Source organism: Saimiri boliviensis, chromosome 6, assembly GCF_048565385.1.
Source record: "Saimiri boliviensis isolate mSaiBol1 chromosome 6, mSaiBol1.pri, whole genome shotgun sequence".
NCBI lineage: Eukaryota > Metazoa > Chordata > Mammalia > Primates > Cebidae > Saimiri > Saimiri boliviensis.
The window spans coordinates 124,013,272-124,035,889 of record NC_133454.1 but is presented as its reverse complement, the minus strand read 5'-3'; the positions used below and the strand labels follow the sequence as shown (position 1 = coordinate 124,035,889).

General features: G+C 54.5%; 1 protein-coding gene across 31 annotated transcripts in view; it reads left to right on the top strand.

The window, feature by feature from the left end:
- Nucleotides 1–22,618, top strand: part of NRXN2 (neurexin 2) — a 115,516-nt gene that overhangs the window by 84,482 nt on the left and 8,416 nt on the right. For 25 of the 31 annotated variants that reach the window (XM_039470729.2, XM_039470730.2, XM_039470728.2 and 22 more), the window contains 5 exons: nt 1,744–1,925; nt 6,725–6,896; nt 10,893–10,982; nt 14,369–14,694; nt 16,964–17,042. In XM_039470729.2, coding sequence (XP_039326663.1) covers nt 1,744–1,925; nt 6,725–6,896; nt 10,893–10,982; nt 14,369–14,694; nt 16,964–17,042 — 849 coding nt within the window. The remainder of the gene's footprint in view (nt 1–1,743; nt 1,926–6,724; nt 6,897–10,892; nt 10,983–14,368; nt 14,695–16,963; nt 17,043–22,618) is intronic. The other 6 variants (XM_039470727.2, XM_039470731.2, XM_074401658.1 and 3 more) reach the window with 1 other exon arrangement.

Below are 22,618 nucleotides of genomic sequence, written 5' to 3'. Positions count from 1 at the left end.
AGGCAGGGATGAGATGTCAGTTATTAGACATCCAGGTGGTTCTTTCCCTCCTGCCCTTCCTCCTGAGGTCACTTCTCACTCTGGGGAGATGGAAGGTGTTGATGGTGGGTGCTCTGGGGAACAGCAAAGGGGCCCACAGCTCCTGCCTCCCCTAACCCCCTGCTGGCCTCACTGCCTCTTTGGGAACCAGGCAGCAGTCTTCCCTTCTCTCTTCAGCCCCTCCCTGGGTCTGCAGATGGTGGCTTCCCCCAAGGCACTTAGGCAGCCCCTCTCCTTTGGGGTCCTAGGAGATCCCTGGGATGGAGCCTCCTCACCCCTGATTGCCCCAACTACAAGGGGGTTCAAGTCCCTGAGCTGAGAGACCCCGAGGTACCTGAGGAACCTGGCCTGGTGTTACCAGCTGGGCCACTACCTTGGCTGCTGGTAAGCCTGCTCCTTAGAAGTGCTGGAGGCCCTCCTGCCCACAAAGGCTTCCAGTTCCTGAACCGACTTCTCCTATCCCCAGACTGACATTTTTCTCTCCCTCCAGGCTTTTGCCCTCAGGCCTCATCTGTCTCTCTCCTTTTCTAAGTCCTCCCTTGAACCCCTCTCCCCACAAGAAGTGCTTTGAGAGGAGTCGTTAGTGGCTAATTATTTAATTAAGCGTTTTATGAATCTCATCTGCTCCATTTATGTTCTAAAGAATGCAAGATTGTTCTCTTCCCTTCCCTTCTCTGCAGGCCCTGGAGTACTAGTCCTCCAGGGCTCCCAGACAAGGCTCCTTTCCGGGAAACTGGGTGACCAGCCCCCCCACCCCCACCCCCAGGGAGCTCAGTCAGCCGCAGGAGGGAACATGGCGACTAATGGGGTTTATTTTGGGGCTGAGATCGTTAGGGACCTCACACCCGCCCCCAGCAGCCGGCTGGCGAAGAAGAGAGGGAGAAGGGGAGAGAGGGTGGGGTGGGGGAGGGCTGGGAGAAGGAGCCTTTATCTCCGGCTCCCACTCTCCCATTTCTCTCACCTACACCCCTCTCTGTCCTTCTCTGTCCATCTGTCTCTCTGCCTCCTTCCTCCTCTGGCTGTCAATCTCCCCTCCCCCCCCACCCTCCCCACCCCATGGCTCTCTCTTCCTTTCTGGGCAGGGCTCCAGCACCTTTCTGCTTTGGGACCCAGGCAGCCCCCTGGGTTAGGGCGGAAGCAGGGAGTCCTGTGCAAGCCAGGAGAGGGATGAGGATGGGGAGATGTTGGAGGGCGCCAGCTCTGACCATGAGTCAGAGCTGCACACAGCTCTGCTCATCGTCCCACCATCACCTGGGGCTCCTTTGTGCCTTGGTGCCTGCTCAGCTCTGGCCCCAAAGAAGCACATACCTTGGATCTGTCACCTCTGCCAGGCCTGGGAGAAGTGAAGCCAGTCAGGACCGGACCCCCTGGGTCCTTCCTGCCCACAGCACTCTTGTCTTCTCGGTCTCCTTGCAGCTTCTCTCTGGGGTCTCTGTGTCACTCTATTACCTCTCCATTTTGCTGTAATTAAAGCTAGAATTCTTGATGAGGCAGCTACATCTGTCTGTGCGCGTGCACAGGCTCTCACTCAGGCACCCGCCTTCCAACTGCTCCCTGGGGTTGCAGGGCTGGTGGCTGCTGTGGGTATCACAGTTGAAGTCCCACATCTAGACCTGGGGTTCCAGTCCTCTGGTCACAACCCTGAGGACCTGCTGACCTCGTCCTCCTGATGTCATTTCTCCTTGTCTCCCTTTCTCTCTGCAGCCGGGACCACATACATCTTTGGGAAGGGGGGAGCGCTTATCACCTACACGTGGCCCCCCAATGACAGGCCCAGCACAAGGATGGATCGCCTGGCCGTGGGCTTCAGCACCCACCAGCGGAGTGCTGTGCTGGTACGAGTGGACAGCGCCTCTGGCCTTGGAGACTACCTGCAGCTGCACATCGTAAGGACCCTGGGCCCCAGCCCTTCAACCCAAAGCATCCTGCTTCCAAATCAGTTCAGTCCGTCATTGCCATGGGATCAACACCTCAAGTCTTCCCTCATGGGGACCCCTCAGAACCTCTGTTCCTTCATCCCTGGAGCTTCCTGCTAAGAAGTTTTGCTTCTGAGACCCTTCCCTCCTCTCATTTATTCACCGAGACTCCCAGATCCACCCTCGCATCTGATTCGAGTACCTCGAGCTCCCTACTCCCTGAGACCACCTGCGTCTTCTGACCTTCCTAAACACAGTCAAGGGCCTCTTTGGGCCTTCTGGGCCATTCTCCTGTAGCCTTAGGAGATATCCCTCATTTGTGACTTCCTCTGAGCTGCTGCCTGCTCACTCCTAGACCAGCTAGGCTAGCCCACTGTGTCCTGCACTTATTCCTGCCCCTCCTTCCTACCTACCTGCCCCAGGGCAGCCCACCCTTGCAGCTTCATCTTGCCTCTAGATTTTGCCCCACCTCTGGGCTGCCCTTGACTTCTGCTTTTGTGACCTTTGCCCTCCCAGCAGCCCCTTACCCTGTCTCCCCTACAGTCTCTCTGGCTGGGTTCACTCCTCACTGAGTTCTTGGCCCAGCCCTACATCCCCACCCTGATCTCGGGTCCCACCTGGCTCTGCCTTTCTCTGCTCAGCTCCACCCGTGGCCTTAGCCCCTTCCCTGTGCCTGCTGCCCGCCTTGACCTTGGTTCCTTCCCAGGGTCTACCTATGGGCCTTCTACCATATCTGCAGCTCCTTGACTCACTTTTTTGTGTCCTGTTGAACCCAAGTCTGCAGGTGGTCCCTTTTCTTTCCCTGCCCTTTCTCCTGTCTGTGACTCTGCCTCGCACCCTTCCCTATGACCTCTGGTATTGCTCCATTTCATTTCCAGTTTCACCCTCTCCCTTGACCCCTCACCACAGTCTTCGATCCTAAGCCTCTGCCCTCAGTCTTTATCTGTACATTCCTGACCCCTAACAGCCACCTTGTTTCCCTGCCTGTATTTCACATGTCGACCCTGGCCGGAACTCCTATGCTGTGGGGATCAGGCAGGCTGGCCAGGCTCTGTGGGCTGGAAGGCTCTGGGTGAGGGCCCCTGGCTCTCAGGAGGGCAGTTAGCTGGAAGGGGAGAGAGGAAGCCAGGGAAGAGGCTGTGTGGGCTCTGATCTCTTCTTACCTGCTTGGGAACACAGTCACTGGCCTTCATTAAACAGTAGCTTTTAAGCATCCCAGGTCTGCACCCCACCCCACCCCATCACTAGAGTGTGAAGGAAGGAGTATGAGGGGAGACTTCCTGTGGGCACAGCAGAGCTGGGGTGGAAGTGGCAGCAGATGAGGAAGGGGTGCAGAAGGAGCACTAGCAAGTGGAACAGCAGTCACGCCCAAGAAGAGGCCTAGCAGTTCTGTGCCAGTGTCAGCGGGACAGGCAGTTATCTAGAATGGTAAGAGGCAGCCAGTATGTGAGAGACAGTGTAGCTGCAGACGACAGTGTGGGACTGGATGCACGGTGATGTGTGTCAGGAGTGACGGCGGTGACAGTGGGGGATGAAGACAGAGACTGGGTCTCGTGATAGCTGATGGAGTGTATCTATAGATGTGTATTTCCCCATGGAGTAGTGTTTGCAGTTGTTTCAGTTGCCTTTCTGGGTGGCGGGGTGTGACTGGGTTTCCCTCTGTCCTCTGTGAGTGAGGGCTGCTCCTCCTCGCTCTTCTCCCTCATGCGAGGCTCTGCATAGCTTGCAGTAGATGGTCTGGGTTGGAATCCCAATTTGCCACTTCCTTGCTCTGTCTTTGTGCAAGTCACCACAGCTGTCTGACCCGTTCCCCCATCTGTGGAGTGGCATAGGAAGAGGACAGAGGGATGTTGGGAGGTTGAAGAAGATCATGTATGTGAAGCACGTAGCGAGCATGCCGTTTTAGCTAGTATCCTGACCATCTCTCATCAGCTTCCTGGGCAGGACTGTGTGCCTTTGTGCCTGTTAGGTTAGGGTATAGCGTTCCTTCAGTACTGAGGACAAAAGACAAGGGGGGCAGGGTGTGAGGAGAAGCGATTGCCTCCTTTTCCCTCCCAACAGTTGTGCACAGGCCTCACCTAGTGAAAAGCTATAGAGGAACAAGTACTGGTGCTGGGTACTGCAGAGGGCAGAGAAGATGGGGGCCTGCCCGAGGGTGAAGAGGCCTGGCAAGGGTGGGGGTCCATGAGAGGAGCCAGCCTTGACGGGGGAGTTGGGCACCAGACAGGCTGAGGCCCCTTGGGAGCAGCCCCCAAGCCCCTTCCTCCCTGGGTGACACATCAGCTCCCACCACAGCGTCAGTAGCAGCTCTCAGAGAGTGGGGAGGCGGCAGCAAAATAAGAGAAAAGCAATTTGACGTTTCTAATAAAGCGTCGCTCCACTTTGCCAAATTAATTTTGACTCCCATAATTATTTGCTGTAGGAGCGGCTGCGTTCTCCCCACCGCCGCCTAATGAGGTAATTGGGGAATTAGGAATTAATGACTTTAACAGAAGTGACAACTGACTTCACATTGGGAGAGGCTCTGGGGAGCTGCCTCTCCCCCGGAGTGCAGGGCCCTGAGCTTGGCTGCCTCCTAGGAAACCCAGGTGTCCTGTCTCCCAGCTCCCTGGCCGGCCCTCTGCCAGCTTGGCTCCCAGACTGCATGTGCTCCTTGACCGCCATCACTTGGGCTGAGCCTGTGGGGAGAAATCCTCAGAGGAATCCAGGGAGCTGATACTATTCTGGGTGATATTATTACTAACAATAGTACCGAGGAGGATCGACTGTTCCCTTCCCGTGTGTGGGGAGCAGATGATCAGCCCGTCTCCCTGGGGATGTTGTCAGTCTGTGGGTGGTGGATGGGTGGGGCTTGCTAATACTCTTTGTTAGGCAAGCCCAGCCTCAGTTTCCCGGCTTTACTGCATCTGAGGAGAGAGGCTGAATGCATGTATGACTGTGTGCATGAATGCATGTGTGTGTGCATGCATGAATGCATGTGTGTATGTACATGAATGTGTGTGCATGAATGCATGTGTGTGCATGAATGCATGTGTGTGTGCATGAATGCATGTGTGTGCATGAATGTGTGTGTGCATGAATGTGTGTGTGTGTGTGTAAGCATATATGTATGTGGTTTTCCCAGGTTTTGGGAAGGAGACAGCTGGACCCCACAAGTGGAAAGGGATAGGACATAGGTCTCAAAGTGAGCCTATGCAAACCTTATCCCCCAACTCTGTGCCAAACCCCAACCCTTGCCCCATCTGTGAGCCGCCACTGCTGACACCCCCAGTGCCACCAAGCCTCTCAGCTCTGCTAGATGAAGGAAGGAGGTGGCAGCTGAATGTTCCTCATGCTCAGGCCAGACTGGGGCAGTCTTTTCAGAAGACTGCAGGAGTAGAGTGTGTTTCTATGATGGGTTGGGTGCCTGACAGTGTGTGAGCCAGGGGGCCTGAGTGAACCTGTGTGGGTGTCTGTTCCCTGTGGGAGGAGGGCTGAGGCTGCATTCAGGACTGCTGCTAGGAGGTCCAGAGAAATGAAGCAGGGGCTCAGGCTTAGCACCCAGTGGGCCTTCATTGGCTTGGTTAGATGCCTTTGGTCTTAGAGGTAGATTGGCCTCAGCAGGCTCTTTGATCATCCCGTACCCGTACCTCTTTGAGTCAGGGTCTTCTAAGACTGGTGGGCAAAGGGAGAGAACACTGGCTTTGAAGTCAGACTAGCTGGGGTTCAAATCTGGAGTTTCCCTCTCATGAGCTGCAAGATTTTGAGATGTTATTTAACTATGCTGAGCCTCAGTTTCTTTCTTGATGAAATGGGGAGCTATGAGCTTCCTTGGCGGGTTAGTGTGGCATGCATGCACAGTATCAACACAGAGCCTGGCATGATTTAGGGGTTTGGTGAAGCCCTCCCTCTCACTCTAGCACCACAGGCAGAACTCTTCCTGGGCTGATCCTGGGTAGTCTCTGCAGGGTGATCCCTAGGCCTGGGTCCCAGAGATTGCTTAGGGTCTTTGCTCCCCTTCTCCAGGCCTCAGTCCTTGTCTGTCCTCTGCCTGTCTTTCCCTAGCCCCTAGCTCCACCCCCTACCCTGACACCCCCGTGATCCCCTTTCCATGGTCAGTCTAGCATAGTTTGTCCCTCAACTCTTCGGGCATCCATCCCACCAACCACACAGTCTACACTCCCTACCTCCACCCCAATGGCTGCAGAGGGGCCACCCCCACACTCAGAGCCTGACCTACTTTGGAACTGAGAGGCTGCCAGGAGAGGCAGTTCTGATGCTCTGGTGCAGGTGGGAGCCCCCTGGGGGCCTGCTTGGTACAGAGCATCCTGGGGAGGAGAGGTTGGAGGCTGGGGACTGGGGAGGGGCTGGGGGTTAGACCTTCCTCTGGCAGAGGCCGGCTTCTGTGGACTTCTCTGCTGGTCGTGCCTTAGGGAGGCCTCTGCCCTCCATGCCCCGAGCTGGTCCCTAGCTTGGTCCTTGCACCGAGTAGGTGCTCTACGAATATTTGTGAATATCCGGGACAAACCGGAAGGCAGGAGACAGGTGTGGTTAGTGGAAGGCCCTCCGGACCCAGGCCAGCCCCCACTTCTGGCCTCAGGTTACTTCCCTGAGAAGTAGGGAAGGGGAGCAAGCCTGCCCACTTCCTCCAGCGGTTGAGACCTGGGAAAGGTGCCTTGTAAAGCTGTAAAGTGCTGCGGAGCTGGGCTGGTGGTGGCCACAGGAGTAACCACTAGAAGGGGTGAATGGTTGCTCCCTCCGGTCGCTGACCTCCACCTCCCTGTCCCCAGGACCAGGGCACCGTGGGGGTGATCTTTAACGTAGGCACGGACGACATTACCATCGATGAGCCCAACGCCATCGTAAGCGACGGCAAATACCACGTGGTGCGCTTCACTCGAAGCGGCGGCAACGCCACCCTGCAGGTGGACAGCTGGCCGGTCAACGAGCGGTACCCGGCAGGTAGGCGGCACGGGCCCGCGGAGGAAGTGCGGCGGCGGGGCGGGGCGGGGCGGGTGGCGGCCTCTGATAGGAGTGCGGCCAGCGCTGGGGCGGGGCTAAGCGGAGAAGCTTCGGCTGCGGGGTGGGGCGGGGCTCCTGGAGAGACAAGGCTTGCAAGGCGGGACTAGGGCAGGGGCGTGGCTAAGAAAAGGGATTTGCCGGGCGGAGTGAGACCGTTGTGGTGGGCCTGAGCCAACTATGGGGGAGGGTGCAGGGCTAAGCAGAAAAGGCTGCAAGGCCAGGGTCCAGTTTCGGGGAGGGGAAAGAAAAGGAGAGAGGGTAGAGCTGAGGAGAGTCTGATGCGATTGAAGAAAGGATGAGTTCAGAAATGAGGGAGACAGTTGCAGAAACAGGAGAGAAAATCCAGAAGTAACATAAAACGTGTCTTGGCAAGGAGACAGGGCTGTTACCAAGGGCAGAACCAAGGAAAGACCCAAGGTCCTTATAAAGAGTAAGTCAAAAATCCAGGTTAGGAGATCTAGCGAAGGAAGAGAAGTAGCCACAGAGACTCAGAGAAAGGGACCCCCAGTGTCCAAGGCAGTGAGGGACATGGTGAAAGGGAGGGAGAGACAAGTGACCACAAAAATGAAACACACGGTCACGTCACATGCATTCAACAACCTTTGTTGACAGCGTACTTAGGCAGCAGGGCTTGTGCTAGGTCCTGGGGACTCAGTTCCTGTTTGCAGGGAGCCTTGAGAATTCAAACAGACCCAGTTCAACAGGGTGACAGCTGTGGTGGCCAAGGACAAACCAAGGTCTGAGGAGCTCAGGAGAGGGACGGAGATGAGGACATGGAAGAAATGAGGAGGTAGAGACCCTGAAAGATTTGGAGGGAGGCAGAGACAGAGCCTCAGAATAAGAGGAAACCAGTGGGGGAGCAATGGGAAGCTGTGGAAATAATACTGAGCCATATGCAAAGGCGAGGAGAGATTCGGAGAGATAGATGGAGATGCTGATATGCAGACCCAGGGAGAGAAGAGGTGGACAGAGCCTTGGGAGGGAGCAGAGGAGAGCCCCAGCATGGGAGATAAAGAAGGAGGGTAAACAGAAACGCTGCAGGGAGAACTGTAGAAACACAGAGATGCTGAGATATGGCCTGAGCGACATTGCAGTCACACACAGGGCCTGACTGAGAAGCAGAGTGAGTATCTGCAATCTCCATTACTCCCTCAGGTGGAGAGATAGCCAGGCCAAGGCAGAGAAGCTGCCCCATGCTAACTGTGGGGGGCAGGGACAAAAGGCTAGTGTGTAAACCCTCATGGGCTCACCTGTGATGGAGTAAAGATGCCAGTACAGGCTTATGATACCAATTATGCATGCTTGTACCCAGACATTGCTGTAAAGTCCCTGGAGATAAAGAGGCCCTCTAGTAAATACACAGGTTGATGTACACACAAGTCAACCCTAGACACATGGACAACTGCAGACATTTGTATGGTCAGACAGACACGGTCAGACAGACACATGAAAAAACAGCTCTGCAGAGGGATGCCAGCGTACATCAAGGCCCTAGGTACATGTAGGGACATGCAAGACACACCAACCCTCCTACACTAAATTCCTCCTACCCACCTCATCCTCCAGCAAGCCAACACTGACAGCTTGGGCTGTGTAGGCATGATCCTTGTGGGCAGCAGACTTCTCTCATTCTCCGATGCACACACACTAGGGCAACCTTTGTAGCAGTGACGCCATTGGCCTGTGCTGGACAGGGCTGGGTTTGGAAGCATGAAGGCCTCACCATGTCAAGGCAGGACTTGGATCTAGAGTTTCATTCCTTGGAGCCCAGCAGGCCAGCAGTCAGGGTGGAGGAGTTATGCCTGCTCTCCTCTCCTCAGGGACTCCTGATTAGGGGTGAGGAAAGGCTCTGGCTGCCTCTTGCCTGTAAAGGGGAGTAACATGAGGGCCTGGTGGTTGAATGTGTGTACTGAGGGCAGATCCTGAGCAATATCAGCAGGTCAGATCAGCAGTATGCATGGGCCCAGAGAGGGGGTACCCTCTGATTCCTTGGGAGCACAGAGGCACAGTCCATGGATTCTGAATCAGCAGGACCTGGATTTTAATCCTGGATCTCCCACTGACAAGCATGTGATATTGGACAAGCCATCTAGGCTCTCTGAATCTCAGTTTTAACCTCTGAAAGGTGATGAGACCTACCTCATAGCAATATTGTGAGATTCCCATGAGATAATCTAAGTAAAACATTAGAGTGGCATGGCGTGGCAGAGGCGCTCAGTAAATAGGACTTTTGTTAGAATTTTTATATACTCAACAACAACAAAAAAGAAACATAAAAAAAGAAAAAAAAACCAAAAACACAAAATAAAGAAAAAAGAAAAAAAGAAAAAACAGAAAAAATTAAAAAATTAAAAAAAAAGAAAAAATAAAAATAAAATTAAAAAAAAAAATTTTTATATACTCAGCCTCCCTCCAGGCAGGTGTACATTCTTCTCTTCCTCTTGGAGACATACACCCAGGATTGAATAACCTGATTTTAACTTAAACATAAATATCCTGAATCTATAGGGAAAGCAGAGTCTCCTTGCCTTATAAGCACCTAAGGAGGCACCATCCATACCCACATGAACAGGTTGAGTGCCCCTTCATGGGAGGTGTAGACAGGCAGGGCCAGGCCCTGGTCTCTGGGCAGGTGAGCACAGCTGTGCAGTGAGAGGAAAAGCTTCCTGGTCCCACCAGCGTGCACTGAATAGTACGTCAGTGTTTTAAATGGGAGAAGTGGCCAGATTCTCAAAGGAAATCAGTTCCCTTTCCACTGCTGCAGACCAGGATCACCCACGGCTCACAGAGGACCAGAGATCCTCTCAGGTGCACTGACAAACCCCTTTTCACACAGGCGTGCACACACACACACACACACACACACACACACACATTCACACTATTCTCCTTCCCAGTCTCCAGGGGCTGGAGATTGGTGAGCGGAGAGAGGAACAGGTGGGTATCCAGATGGGAAGCCAAGCTTGGAGAAGAGATGGGGGCTGGAACTGGTGGGGAGGAGCCTGGAGGAGAAGGGCTGAGTGCCTGGCAGGGTGAGCAAGATGAGGCCCTGAGACAGCAAGGAGAGGAAACTGGGCTCTGAGCAGAAAACAGTCAAGGTGCATTTGGGGCAGAGGAGGGTGCAGAGGAGGGCTGGGGGATGTCTGCAGGGGAGGAGTAAGGGGCCGAAGAGGAGGTGAGAAGGGGGCTGCTGGATGATGATCCAGCCCCCACACCAGGCGCCACACCTGTCACAGCTGCCCAGTAGAAAGGAGCCCTGACCAGGGTGAGGAGGCCTTTCGGGAAGTGAGCGGTGGAGTTGGGAGCAGGAGGGGCTTAAGGGGGAACGTGGTGGTGGGGTCAAGGGTGTGGTGTTAGGTGGAAATTGAGGGGAAGTTGGAAGTGGAGCACCAAGGCAAGGGGCGTTGAGGTGGCCCGGAGAAGAGGTTTAGATCTCACTGTTCTGGGAGTGTGCTGGGTGGCCCCCTAAATGCCACATAAACCCCGCTTAACCCATCCCTCCTACTTCTAAACTGCCCTCTAAACGCAGGAACCAGCTGGGCCATTGATGCCTCCTACCCCCAACTTAAACCTGCTAAATGCCCCTCCCCCGCCCACCCCCCAACTTTGGGATGGGGAAGGAAGGGGGCCACAGCAGCTTAACCACAGATAAACCTGTTTAACCTCTGACCTTTGACCTTCCAGCTTCTTTTCTTTTATGTCCCTTTTCTTTTCTTCTTTGCTCATCTCTTTTGCTTTGGGTTGTTCCTGCCCCCAGGGTGGGGCTGGCTAGGGAGGGGGTCAAGGGAGAAGAGGGGCCCAGCGTTTCTTTTCCTTTCCCTCTTTCTGTGGATGTTGCTGCTTACTCTGAGTCTCCTGAGGAATGCATAATTACTTTTCTAACTCCTTTGGACTTCGCCGCCTGAGAAACCTACTGTCTTTCTAAACTTTTCCAAGGAAACTTTGATAACGAGCGCCTGGCGATTGCTAGACAGAGAATCCCCTACCGGCTTGGTCGAGTAGTAGATGAGTGGCTGCTCGACAAAGGTAATTAACCAGAATTAATTAATTAATTAATTAACTTTAAAAACACTATCTTAAAGGTGCAGAGCTCTCTCTTTCCCCCTCCGTGCCTTCACCAACGCCCACCCCCAAGTGAAGGGACAATTGGCCAGCCAGAATGTTCCCTTCCCCTTTGGAGTCAAGGGTCTGTCTGTTCATTTCAGAATGGTACTGGGGTAGAAGTGGAGCTTTTCCTTAGAAGCGGGGGAGTCCTGTTTTCTTTCTAAACCTGGGATCAACTAGGGTAATTCACAAGATCCCTACCATGGGAGCTCCCCAGTGCAAGCCCTGCAGTAAATCACAAGCAGGCTGGGAATGCAGGCTGGAGGTAGGTTCCCTCTGCCCAGAATCATCTTGGAGGCTTGGTAAAGGGCCAGCTGAGGACCATAGAGCATGCAGAGGGGAAGCCTTTGGGAAGCAGGAAAACTGATCTGAGGAGAGTTAGGCAGGCTTCACCAGAGCCATGGGAGGAGAAGAGAGAAGAGTGGGGGCCTCAGATCCTACTGGAAAGACTCCCAAAGAGAGTGCTGTGGGGCTGCTATCTCTGGAACAGGTCCACCTTAGTCCAGAAGGCCTCTGAGAAGTTGAGGAGAGGCTAAAGAAGGCAGAACAGGAAGTGGTGGGCCCATAGGGATTTCTATTCCTTCTTGGCTGATGAGGAAGACCCATTAAGCCCCTTGGGAGGTCTAAGTGTGGTGAGGTGCTGCTGGATGTGAGAGAGAAGACTTCTTGTCACCAAGGGAAGTTGGGGACCAAGGGCAAATCCATCCCATTCCATTTGGGGGCGGGCGAGCTCTGTACCTCTAAGGCTAAACTCTAGGGGGGAAGTAGAACTGTTAAACCTCCACTTAACCAGCTGATAACTGTGCTTTTAAATGTCCACTGGGGCCTTCCCCAACTAAAACCCCCAAATGTAACTTCTAGCCCCCCACACCTGTGGGGCCTAAACCTGCTGATAACCAGATGTGATAAACCCATAACAGGACAAAAAGTTAAAGGGACTGTAACAGACATCGCTAAAACCTACAGCCCCCAGCCACACTGGGCTGTTCTCTCCAGCGGGGTGAACTTTAACCCTTTGAGGAGTTCCTGGTGGATGGGGCCAGGGGCCACAGGGAACAAGTTTACTAACACTGTGGCTTCCTCTCCATTACCCACCTCCCTCTTCCAGAATCAGAGAGGCCAAGGGAGCAGGCTGGGCTGAGGCTGCGACAACTTGTGACCCCAAGGGCAGGGAGAGCTGGACAGGCCTTGTTGGGGATTGGGGGAGGAGTTGTGGTTTAGATGACGGGGAGCCAGGGGCCTCCTTCCCTTTCCCTTTAGGTCTGACTTCCCTCTTCTAGAAAATAACCCACTGGGCTAGATAGATAGTTCTCAAAGTGTGAAAGAAGGAACTCACTTTTTGTGTGTGGCCTTAGCCAAGTAATTCCCCTTGCTGAGACTCAGCTCTCTTCTCGGTAAGACAGGACAGTGATGGTTACTCAGCCCACCTCACAGGCATGTTGCGAGGGTGAAAGGAAAGAAACATCAGGAAAGTATCCCAAGACAAGGTCTGGGGATGCTTAGAGGGAATATTTTACTGTCAGTGCCTGACCATATGGTAGGTGCTTAATAAATATTTATTGGATGAATCTATTTTCCACTTCCAAAGTATGTCCTGTGAAACAGTCCCACGAGATGCTTCACAATAGAGAAAGTTGTGGTAGAACGAGTTTGAGAAGTGCTGAATCCTGTTTCTTCCTCTTGGAGATGCATGTGTGCATTAGTTTAATGCAGGCTCTGAGAAGCCCTTGGAGAAAGAAACCTGTTCGATGGTGAAATGTTTGCTTCCCCAACTCATTTGACCATGGTGACCCTTCTCTCCTTTGTTTTCCTCATGAGTCTTATGTCTTGGAACAGACTTTGATGCAGAGGTCTTCCTGGGCCTGTCTGGGTCTGGTATTCCAGGGCCTGTCCCAGAGCTGCCACTACTGATCCTTTGCCTCTTGGGCTCTTGGCCATTGGTAATGGGTGTTGCTGCCCTAGGGCTGTCCTTGCCTGAGTAGATGGTGGGAGGGTGCTGGAGGAGGAAGGAAGGCTGAGTGGAGACTGGGGAGACACACCAGTGCTCATCATTGGCCAGAGGCTGGACGGATGTTTGGATGTCCCAGAGGCCTTGGGTTTTCCAGAGAACCTGTTTCCAAAGAGGGTGTGGGCTTCACAAGTTGGACTGTCCTCAGCCCAGGTTTGGGGGGCAAGGCTTATAGGCACCTAACTCTAAACCAGATCTTTAACGAGGCACTAACCAGAGGCTAACAAGTGCTAAGCCAGGTCTAAAACCCCCAGTGCCAGCAGCTGAAGGTTCCAGGGGAGATGGGGCAATGTAGTAGGCCCTCTGCCCAACCCCTCCCCAACAAAAAATAAGCAGCACCAAAACCAAAGTTAAATCTAAACTTAAACATAATAAACATCTTTTCTAAAAACCAAACCAAAGCAACAAACTCAGAGGGTTAAACTGACCCCCAGATTCACTAAAAACAAACAGAACAGCCCAACCCCACCCAGCTGGGAATTCTGAGGTGTCGTACTGCTGAGTGCGGGGTGCGATTGGAGCTGGAGTGGGTTTTTTTGGCTGTCAGAGAGCGAAGCAAGGTCCCTTTAACATTTTTCATTTCTGTGCTTGCACGTCTAGGTGGGGAGGAAGGGCATGACTTTCCAGGGCCTGGTCCCAGGCAGTGCTGGGCCTTGGCAGTCCAGGAGAAGAGAGGGGTTCCTGGCCAGGGGTCAGAGGGCCTGGTCTTAGGTGGGAGGCCAGCCTGGGCAGATTGCTGCTCCCACACACCATCACACTGTCTCACCTCCTTCTCCGCTCTGACACGCACTGACTCCACCTTGGCCTGGCAGCTGCCTCCTTTGTCTCTGCCTCTTTGTCTCCTCTTCTGCCTCTTCCAAGGGCTCCATGGCTTCCTGGCTTGGGGCTGGACACTGGGGCAGGATGTGTGGGGAAGCAGAGGGAGAAGATGGGGATGGACTGAGGGAAGAGGATGAAGAAGGGCGATGGCCTTGGAGCTGCAGAGGAGAGGGACTGGGGAAGGTGGGAAGGCTTTGCACATGGTGGGGAGGAGGGGCTGGGCTCCCCTTCCCCAGCCAGTGTATGCCCTGGGTGCCCTCCCCTTCTGGGGTCCCCACCTGGCTGGGTTAGGGGCTGTGGCTGACAAGGACTTTCCCTTTGGTTGTCTGCCCCTTCTTCATTTTTTCCCATCCCCTCCTCCCTTCCTGGCTTCCTCCTCCATTCTTTTTTCCTCTCCTTGGCTTCCTTCTCTTTTCCTTTCCCTTCCTGGTTCCCCCTCACTGCCTGCCCCTCCTCTGTCACCCCTTTCCCCTCCCCCCAGGCCGCCAGCTGACCATCTTCAACAGCCAGGCTGCCATCAAGATTGGGGGCCGGGATCAGGGCCGCCCCTTCCAGGGCCAGGTGTCCGGCCTCTACTACAATGGGCTTAAGGTGCTGGCGCTGGCCGCCGAGAGCGACCCCAATGTGCGGACTGAGGGTCACCTGCGCCTGGTGGGGGAGGGGCCGTCCGTGCTGCTCAGTGCGGAGACCACGGCCACCACCCTGCTGGCTGACATGGCCACCACCATTATGGAGACTACTACCACCATGGCCACTACCACCACACGCCGGGGCCGCTCCCCCACGCTGAGGGACAGCACCACCCAGGTAAGGCCCCACTCTAGTTGGTGGATTAGGGCAGGGATAGGTGGGGATGGGGCTGATAGCTGCATAGCCACAGTAGTGGTGCCTAGGATGAGGGTCCAAGGGGTCATTGGGATCCTGGAGGCTGCTGTCTCTGACCTTGTTGCCATGGCAATGGGCAAGGTGACCTTTCAGTAAGTGGCCTTCACCTTAATGACCAGGTATCTTGTGATGTGGGGATGACCACTATTTCTAGAGGGACCATTCCTGGATTTGAGGAGGAGTTTGATGGCCCAGTTATATGAGAGAAGACCACCCTACCTAAGAGAGATGAAGTCTGGACTCGGGGTGAGAGTGGAATGGCTCCTTCTGCTTCCCCAGTGAAGGCCATGCCTAGTGTTCTGTGTGGGCAGAGTGGGAGATGGATGATACCAGACATGGCCCTGCTGTGGACAGAGGTGACAGCATGGGAGGGCTGGATGCAGTCATCTGGTGTGGGCAGTCCCTCTCCAGAGGCTGGTGGAAGCTAGGAAGAACCTGTCCTTGTGTGCTGGTTCCTTGCAGTGGGAAAGCCCTAGCTGCAGGTCCATTGCCTTCATGAGCCCTCTCCATGTGACTGTGAGCAGGCACCACAAGTCAGGGGCTCCAGAGTCCTCTCAGTGGGTCTGAGGGGGTCTCAGTGCAGATGGTTCCCTGGTGCTCACCTCCCCTGCTCAGGTGCTTCTTGGGTCAGGTCAAGCCCTAGTGATGGGGCAGGACTGGAGGGGCTACACCTGGGGAATGGGGCTCTGCTGGAGCAGGACAGGCCTGTGTGACTTCTCAAGGTAGCCCATGCTGAGCTGTTTTCTAGTTATTGCCTCCAGTGCCTGCTCTGACCATTAGCACGGAGCTCACACCTGGCACGAAGGCCTTGGTGTCACCCCTTCTCTCCCATCGTCCTGTCTGACAGCCTGTGGCTATTGGGCACCCTCTGTCCTTCCAGGGTGAGGGCAGGATCTGGGGGTGGCCATAAGGATGTACCCTTCCCTGTGCCACCAGTCTGTCTTCAGCTTCTCCCTCTGAGCAGTGGACTCTGTGTGCTTCCAGGCCCCTCCTCCCTGCCAGTCTGTGCTGCAGGAAGACTGGGACTAGGCTAGCTGGGGCCGTTCAGATCAGAGAGACAAGCCTGTACCCACTTCCTCTCTGCCAAGAAAGCTGAGGGGATCTGAAGAGTTTGCCCCTAGGGAGCAGGGAGCCCTGGGGGAAAGGTCTGGGCTCTACCCAAGGCTGGGTACCCATCATGCCCAATGCCCTCTGAATCATAGGGGAGGAGAGGCTGTCTGGTCTCAGTGGGAGGGTGATGGGCAGATCATCCTGGTGGAAGAGAGAGGTGAGGGCCCCAGGAGACACTACTGTGGTGGGGAAGCCCAAGATGGAGGCTGGTTCGGAGCGGGCAAGAATGCAGAGGGAGCTGGGTCCTCCAGGCACCACCTTGTCCTTGAGTGAGTGAGGGCTGTCCAGTCTGAAGATCAGGGGCTGGGGAGGAGGCAAGTTATGACCCTTTCAACCCTGCTCATCTTGTCCTTCAGCCTTGCCCTCTCCTCCCCATCCCGGAGTTTCTCAGGCTCCCTTCCTGCCTGGACTTTCAGTTTCCCTCCTTGGGTCTCCTCCCTCATACCCCCTGGGTGCCCCCCTCCTCCTTACACTCACTCATCTTGGGGATTCTCTTTCTTTGCAATCAGTAGGAGAGAAAATGCTGACAAAGTCAACTCCTGTTGTTATGGCAACCACAGCCCTAATTATTGTGTGCAGGCCGGTTCTCTCAGGCTCCTGGAAAGGGAGTTGGGAGAGAGATGAGGGGTGATGGAGTGGTGAAGCTAGAGCCAGGAAGCCCCTCCAGGTTCTGTCCCTGTTTCACCTGTGCTGGCTTCTGTAGGCTCCACCCTGTAGGGCCTTGCCTCCCTGGCACCCCTGTAACGAGGCATCCTAGACCCCCTTGCCTTGGCCCTGCAGGTTAAAGTCTGGTATCCACTCTCCTCACTTCCCAGAAATAAAAAGCACCATGTGTACTGTTTCATTGACCCTCGGAAGCCATGAAAACCTGCAGGGCTGCTGCTGGGAAGTTCCCTATGCATAGCGGGAAGTGGAGGCCCGAGGTCAGCCAGCAAGAGATGGGAGGGCTGGGACTCAGACCAGCCTGGTCCATCTCAGCCCAGGGGCATCCCCTGTGCCACCATGCATCTGAAATGGCAGCTGTGGGATCTGCTGACTTGCCTGGAACCTTTCTTTCCCCACCCCTTCTCTCACCCTCTAGAACACAGATGACCTCCTGGTAGCCTCGGCTGAGTGTCCCAGCGATGATGAGGACCTGGAGGAGTGTGAGCCCAGTACTGGTGAGTGCCTTTCCCCCCTCCCCTGCCCCGGGGCCCTCTGCGACACTGCTGGGAGGGGGGCGACTGTCCCTGTCACCTGGCCCAAGTCCCAGGGCCTGCTGCCAGGCCTTAGCTTTCCCTGATAGTTTCCCACTGCCTAACATCCTCCCAGGCCCTCAAATGCTCTCTGGTAGGATTCATTTTGGTTCCCAGCCCCTCAGAGATAGTGAGGTCCATAGCTTGGGGTCCTAGGGTTGAGAGCCAAGGGGTGCTGGGACAGAAGGAGGGAGACTTTTCCCTAGAAAGATGAGTAACTGCAGCTCCCATGAGTCCTTGGGGTGGGGGAGGGTGAACCTGGGTTAGGAACTACAACTCCCATCAGCTCTTGGGTGCAGAACCACAAATCCTGCTTGCCCCTGAGGCCTGGTGCTCTCTAGGCCACTAGTAGAGGAGATCTCTGCTGTATCCTGGGCCCTCCTCTTCTCCTGGGTGCCAGGAGGTGTCCTGGGCTCTGTCTGAAGGGTTCCCAAAGTGTACACTGCCAGGACTGCTAGGCCAAGGCGAGGCAGTTGCTACCCAGTGACTGTTCTGAATCTGATAGTGTGCTGGGTGGGAGGTCCCCACTAGACCGGACTTGTGGTCTGCTGGAGGAGATTAGGGCCTGAGGTCTAGCCCAGATTCTAGTTGGGGACCTGCTGTAGGAGGACAGCAGGGCTGGGAGCGAAGGCTTTCTAGGACCTGGGGCCTGGGGCCAGGGGTGCTTTCTAGGACTCTGCTTAATACTTCTTGCTGGAGCCAAGGGTGCAGGCACAGAGAGAGACCAGGCTGGCAAAGCAGGGGTGGGCCTTGAGTGCTGCTTGAGAAGTGTGGGGTGTGGAGTGGTGCAGCAAGTGCCAAGGCTGCTCATTTGAGCAGGTTGGGGGTGGCCAAGAGCAGCTGGGGGAGGGTGGGATACTTGAGGCTGGCAGAGGGAACAGAGAAAGGACTGGATGTGGCCAGATTTCCCAGTGGAGGAGCGTGGGCCTTGGTGGCTGCCAGATCAGTTTGTGGGAGTGGAGGGCCACCCACATTTCTCGCTTGGGCTGCTGGAGACTTCTCCCCATTACCTTGTAATGGGTGGCACCTGGGTTGTTGGTACCAGAAAGCTGGAGGTTGGGGCAGGTGCTTGCGGGGTTGGGGGAGATGATGTGGCCAGGAGGTGGGCAGTATGCCCTGGTACATCCTGTGAATCTGCTCCGGAAAGACATCCCAGCTCCAGAGATGTTCAGGCTGAGGGTGGGCCCCGGCCCTGGAAGGAGTGTGGACAGAGCAGGACCGTAACATGGCCTGTGGAGCCTTGGGGCAGAGACTCAGCTTCAAAAACCAAGGGCAGAGGGGTTTCTGGGGCACAGGCTCCCAGATCCAGAAGCTAAAGCCCAGTTGCCCTCCATGTCTCCCAAGTAGGCTAGAGTTAAGAGAGGTCACTCCCACAGGCCTGGGCCCATGGACATTCAGGGGAGCTGCCAGCTGCTGGGCCAGAAAGGCCTCTCCTTCCACAGCCCAGGGCCTGTTCTTTCTGGGATAGATGCCTTCCACTCTAGGAGGCCTCACTGCTGACTGATGTCACTTCTTCCCCTGAGGTGATCTTGGCTCAGGGATGCACATTCCGATGCCTCCTTTGCTTGGGGGGTTCTGGGCATCTGGTGGCTTCAACACACAGCACCTCCTGCCCTGCTTCACTGCTCTGAGCTCTAGGCACTTATTGGTGGCTCCTGTGGCCAGCACGGCACTGCTAGCTCGGGTCTGCTGAAAGTGGCTGTAATGAGTGGCCTCCTGAAAGCCCTGGGCTGGTGCTCTGGGGACAATGGTCTGTGTGGGTCCTGAGGAAAGGGCAATGAGTGGCACCACCACATGTGTTTACACACAGGTGCCTATGTTCACACACTCTGGGACAGGAACTCCTGGGTGACAGGAGTCATCCCTGCTTTCCCTGAACCCTGTGGAGGGCTAAGGCCAGAAGGTCACCATGTAGGGACGTGAAGTGCACGCTGGACCCCACCTGGGCCATACTGTGTCCATCGAAGTTCTAGCCTCCCAGCCCTGGCTTAGAGTCTAGTCAGGGGCCTGGGTCTGATTCTGAATGGGTGCATTGGTGGTCTGAGCTCTTTTAGGCTGCATTAGGGCAGCGGGTGAGGAGGAGCTGAAGCAGGCGATCAGCTGGTCCACAGTCAGGAATCTGTGAGGTCACTGACCACTGAGCCACCCTCTTGGAAAAAGGTCCAAGTACAGGATGAAGGGTGGAGGAGGTCTAGAAGCCTGGGATTAGGAGGGGCTGGTAGCCAGCCCAGCACCCAGCTTTAAAAACAAGGCCAGGAGGGAGGGCATAGTGCACACTGGTGCTCCCAGAGGAAACCACCGGAAGCCACAGCCTCTCCTCCAGACCTGTGTCATGCATGCTTACACATTCACATTTGCACACTCTGAAAGGTTTAATGATGGATCCTCATCATCCCAGTGGGAGACCAGGCAAGGACCAAAATGACTCTAGGGTCTCCCAGGCTGGTGTAGACCATGCCATGCCTCCCAGAGCCTCTAAGCCAGAGTCTTTCCCGGGCCCCCAGTGCAAGGAGGCTTTTCTCCAGCAGATGGCCAGGCCTCCCTTTGCTCCAGTGTCAGAGGTGGGGGCAGCCTGGCTGGAGACCCTAGGGTGTTTTACCTCTCCTACATTGCAGATCCTTATCCCTGGGTCTGGGATCATTCCTGTGTACCTTTCCACTCTTTTCCCTAACCTGAGCTCCTCCACAGACCCTGGCCCATGCTTTCTCCCTTGCATGGTGAGACCATCATCTACATGGTTATTTTAGCTGTGGTTGGCTTTCGAATGGGAGTGCCTTTAGGGGAGTGTGCACCACCGGTAATGTGACCCACTCCTAGTTGTCTCAGCTGGCCCAACCTACACATTGTGTTCTGGGCCTGGCCCCTGAGGGAATCTGACTTTGCACAACCTGAGACAGGTAGGAAGGGCACACATAGGCTGAGACCCACAGAGGCAGTGTCTGTATGCACATGTATGACCAGAGGCATGCACACATACAGCCCTGCACATACATTTACACACCCACCAGCAAGCTCACATGGGCCCACTTCCCCCCCCACACACACACCCATTCAAACCTAGAAGAGCACACACCATTTGTACCCAGACCAACAGAAGCACACACATGCTCAGACTCCAAGAGACATGTATGTGCTTATGCCTCCCTGAAGTCCATACACACATCTACACACGTTTGAGACTCACAGAAGCACAAACTCAGGCACACGTACACAGTCTCACAAAAGCACATACATGTACTCAGAGCTATCAACTCTTGCATGTGTATGCTTAGAGCTCCAAAAATACCCACAGAGGCGCTCAGATGCACAGGTGTGCACCTACTCAGCTCCCAGAGTTTCTTGCACATGTGTTCAGTTGCACCAAGGCACACACACATATTGTGTGTCTCAAACTTACCCAGCCACTTGCATGTGCTCTTGAGCTATGTGTACATGCATGCTCATACCCACTAAGGCACACTCACACACATCTACTGACACTGATGGGGAATGTTCAGAATCACACACACACTCAGACCCAGAGACAGACTTGCGTATTGCAGACACTCAGGCCACACAAATCTGTGTTCAGACCTGAGTATGTTTGCATATGTGCTTATATCCAGTGAGACATATGCCTTGAGACACATCCTCGGACTCACAGATTATACATCTGTGCTCAGCTCAGAGGCACACACATGTACAGATCCACCTGTGTAACACACACACGTGCTCAGACCACAGAATCCTACACTTGCGTTCAGACATGCAGATGTTCACATGTGTTTCAGAACCGCAGAGACCTTTATGCATGTTAAGATCAGGCAAGTACACAGTGTGCTTAGACCTACCACAGTGCACATGTGCACACATATGTACTCACAGAAATGCATATCCGTGACCAGGCTCACAGAGATATGTGTGTGTAAGTATCCTTACGACGATGCACACATACATTTCTGCAGAGGGGTGTACTCATTGACCAGCATGTGCATCCAGCCCCCTTGAGGCATGCCCACAGCTACACAAAAGTGCACCTGGGGACTAAGACTCACAAGGATTCAGGTGTGACCATTTTCAGAGGCAGGCTGTGTGCTCATCCCAGGGTTCTACACACACACACACAATTTTTTCAGCTTCACACACCGGCACCTCTCCCACCAACCTTACACCTATAGAAGCTCATACTTTCATGCACACTCATGTGCCCAGTGCCACAGCAGTGTACACATACATGCTCATCTGCTGAAACAAACATACTGGTTCACACTCACAGAAAAATACGTATGAAACACATACCCATAGACGTGCAAGTTCATGTGCTCAGACCTTCACAGAGGTGTGCATACACACACACACACACACACACACACACACACACAAAATCAGGCCTACAATGGCCCACACAGGTGCAGGTGCACTTCTCTGCTCCCAAGGTACCCATGCAGTGGTACACAGAAGGGCACACATATATTTTCCGACCTGTAGGGTATGCACACATGTTCAGACACAGTACAAGGCATGCCTGTATGCCTGTGTGCTCCCATCCAGGTAAGTACACACAGTTGTTTAGACTTATAAGAGCACATACATACACACGTGTTATTCATGTTCACCCACGCACACGTGGCTGAGACCCACAGAAGCAACCTCCTGCACTTACTCCCTGCAAGCATCCCTCCTGAGGCATTGCCCCCATGCACATGTGAATGAGACCCTCAGAGGCACATGCAGGCTTCACTCCACAGAGTCACAGACACATTTGCCCAGACCCACAGAAGCACAGTGTGTTTGGATTCAAAGAGGGTCTCAAGGTAGCACTAGCTGCTAAAATAGACAAAGCCACAACATCCATGGTTTAACACATAGAAATGTATTTCTCATTCATGTAAGTTACAAACAAGTGTTCCTGATTGGTGGGCCATTCTTCATCAAGTGTTGACTCAGGACCTGGTCCCTTTCCATCTTGTGACGGCACCATCTTCAACAGGTGACTTCCCGAGTTGTGGTGGAAGGAGACCTGGCATGGAGTTGTGAAGTGGAAGGTTTTATGGGCCAGGCCTGGGAGAGGCGCCCAAGCTTCTACACACATTCTGTTGCCTGGAGCTCAGTCATGGGGCCCAACCTAGCTTTAAGGAAGGCAGTAAGGTATGGCCTTCCTGTACCCTCAGGAGGAAGCAGAAACAGATCTGGGGACCAGCTAGTGAATTATTTGTCACTGGCTTACCTGTGAGTCATCAAGGATCTGTGTCACTCTTCCTCATCCCCCATGACACACCCACCCCTCCCCAAGGGAGACCACCCAAAGTCCCAACCAGTTAAGGCATTCATCTCAAAGCTGATGATGTCTGGGAGATGGTGGCCCACTCCATCTGGTCCAGACCTGGCTCCTCTGGAATGGGACCCATATGTGATCTGGATGCCCAGGAACTAAATGGATAATTTATCTCACTGCTCCCACAGCCCAACACACACCCAGAATACAGTGGTGGGGCAGATACAACAACCACAGTACAACCCCC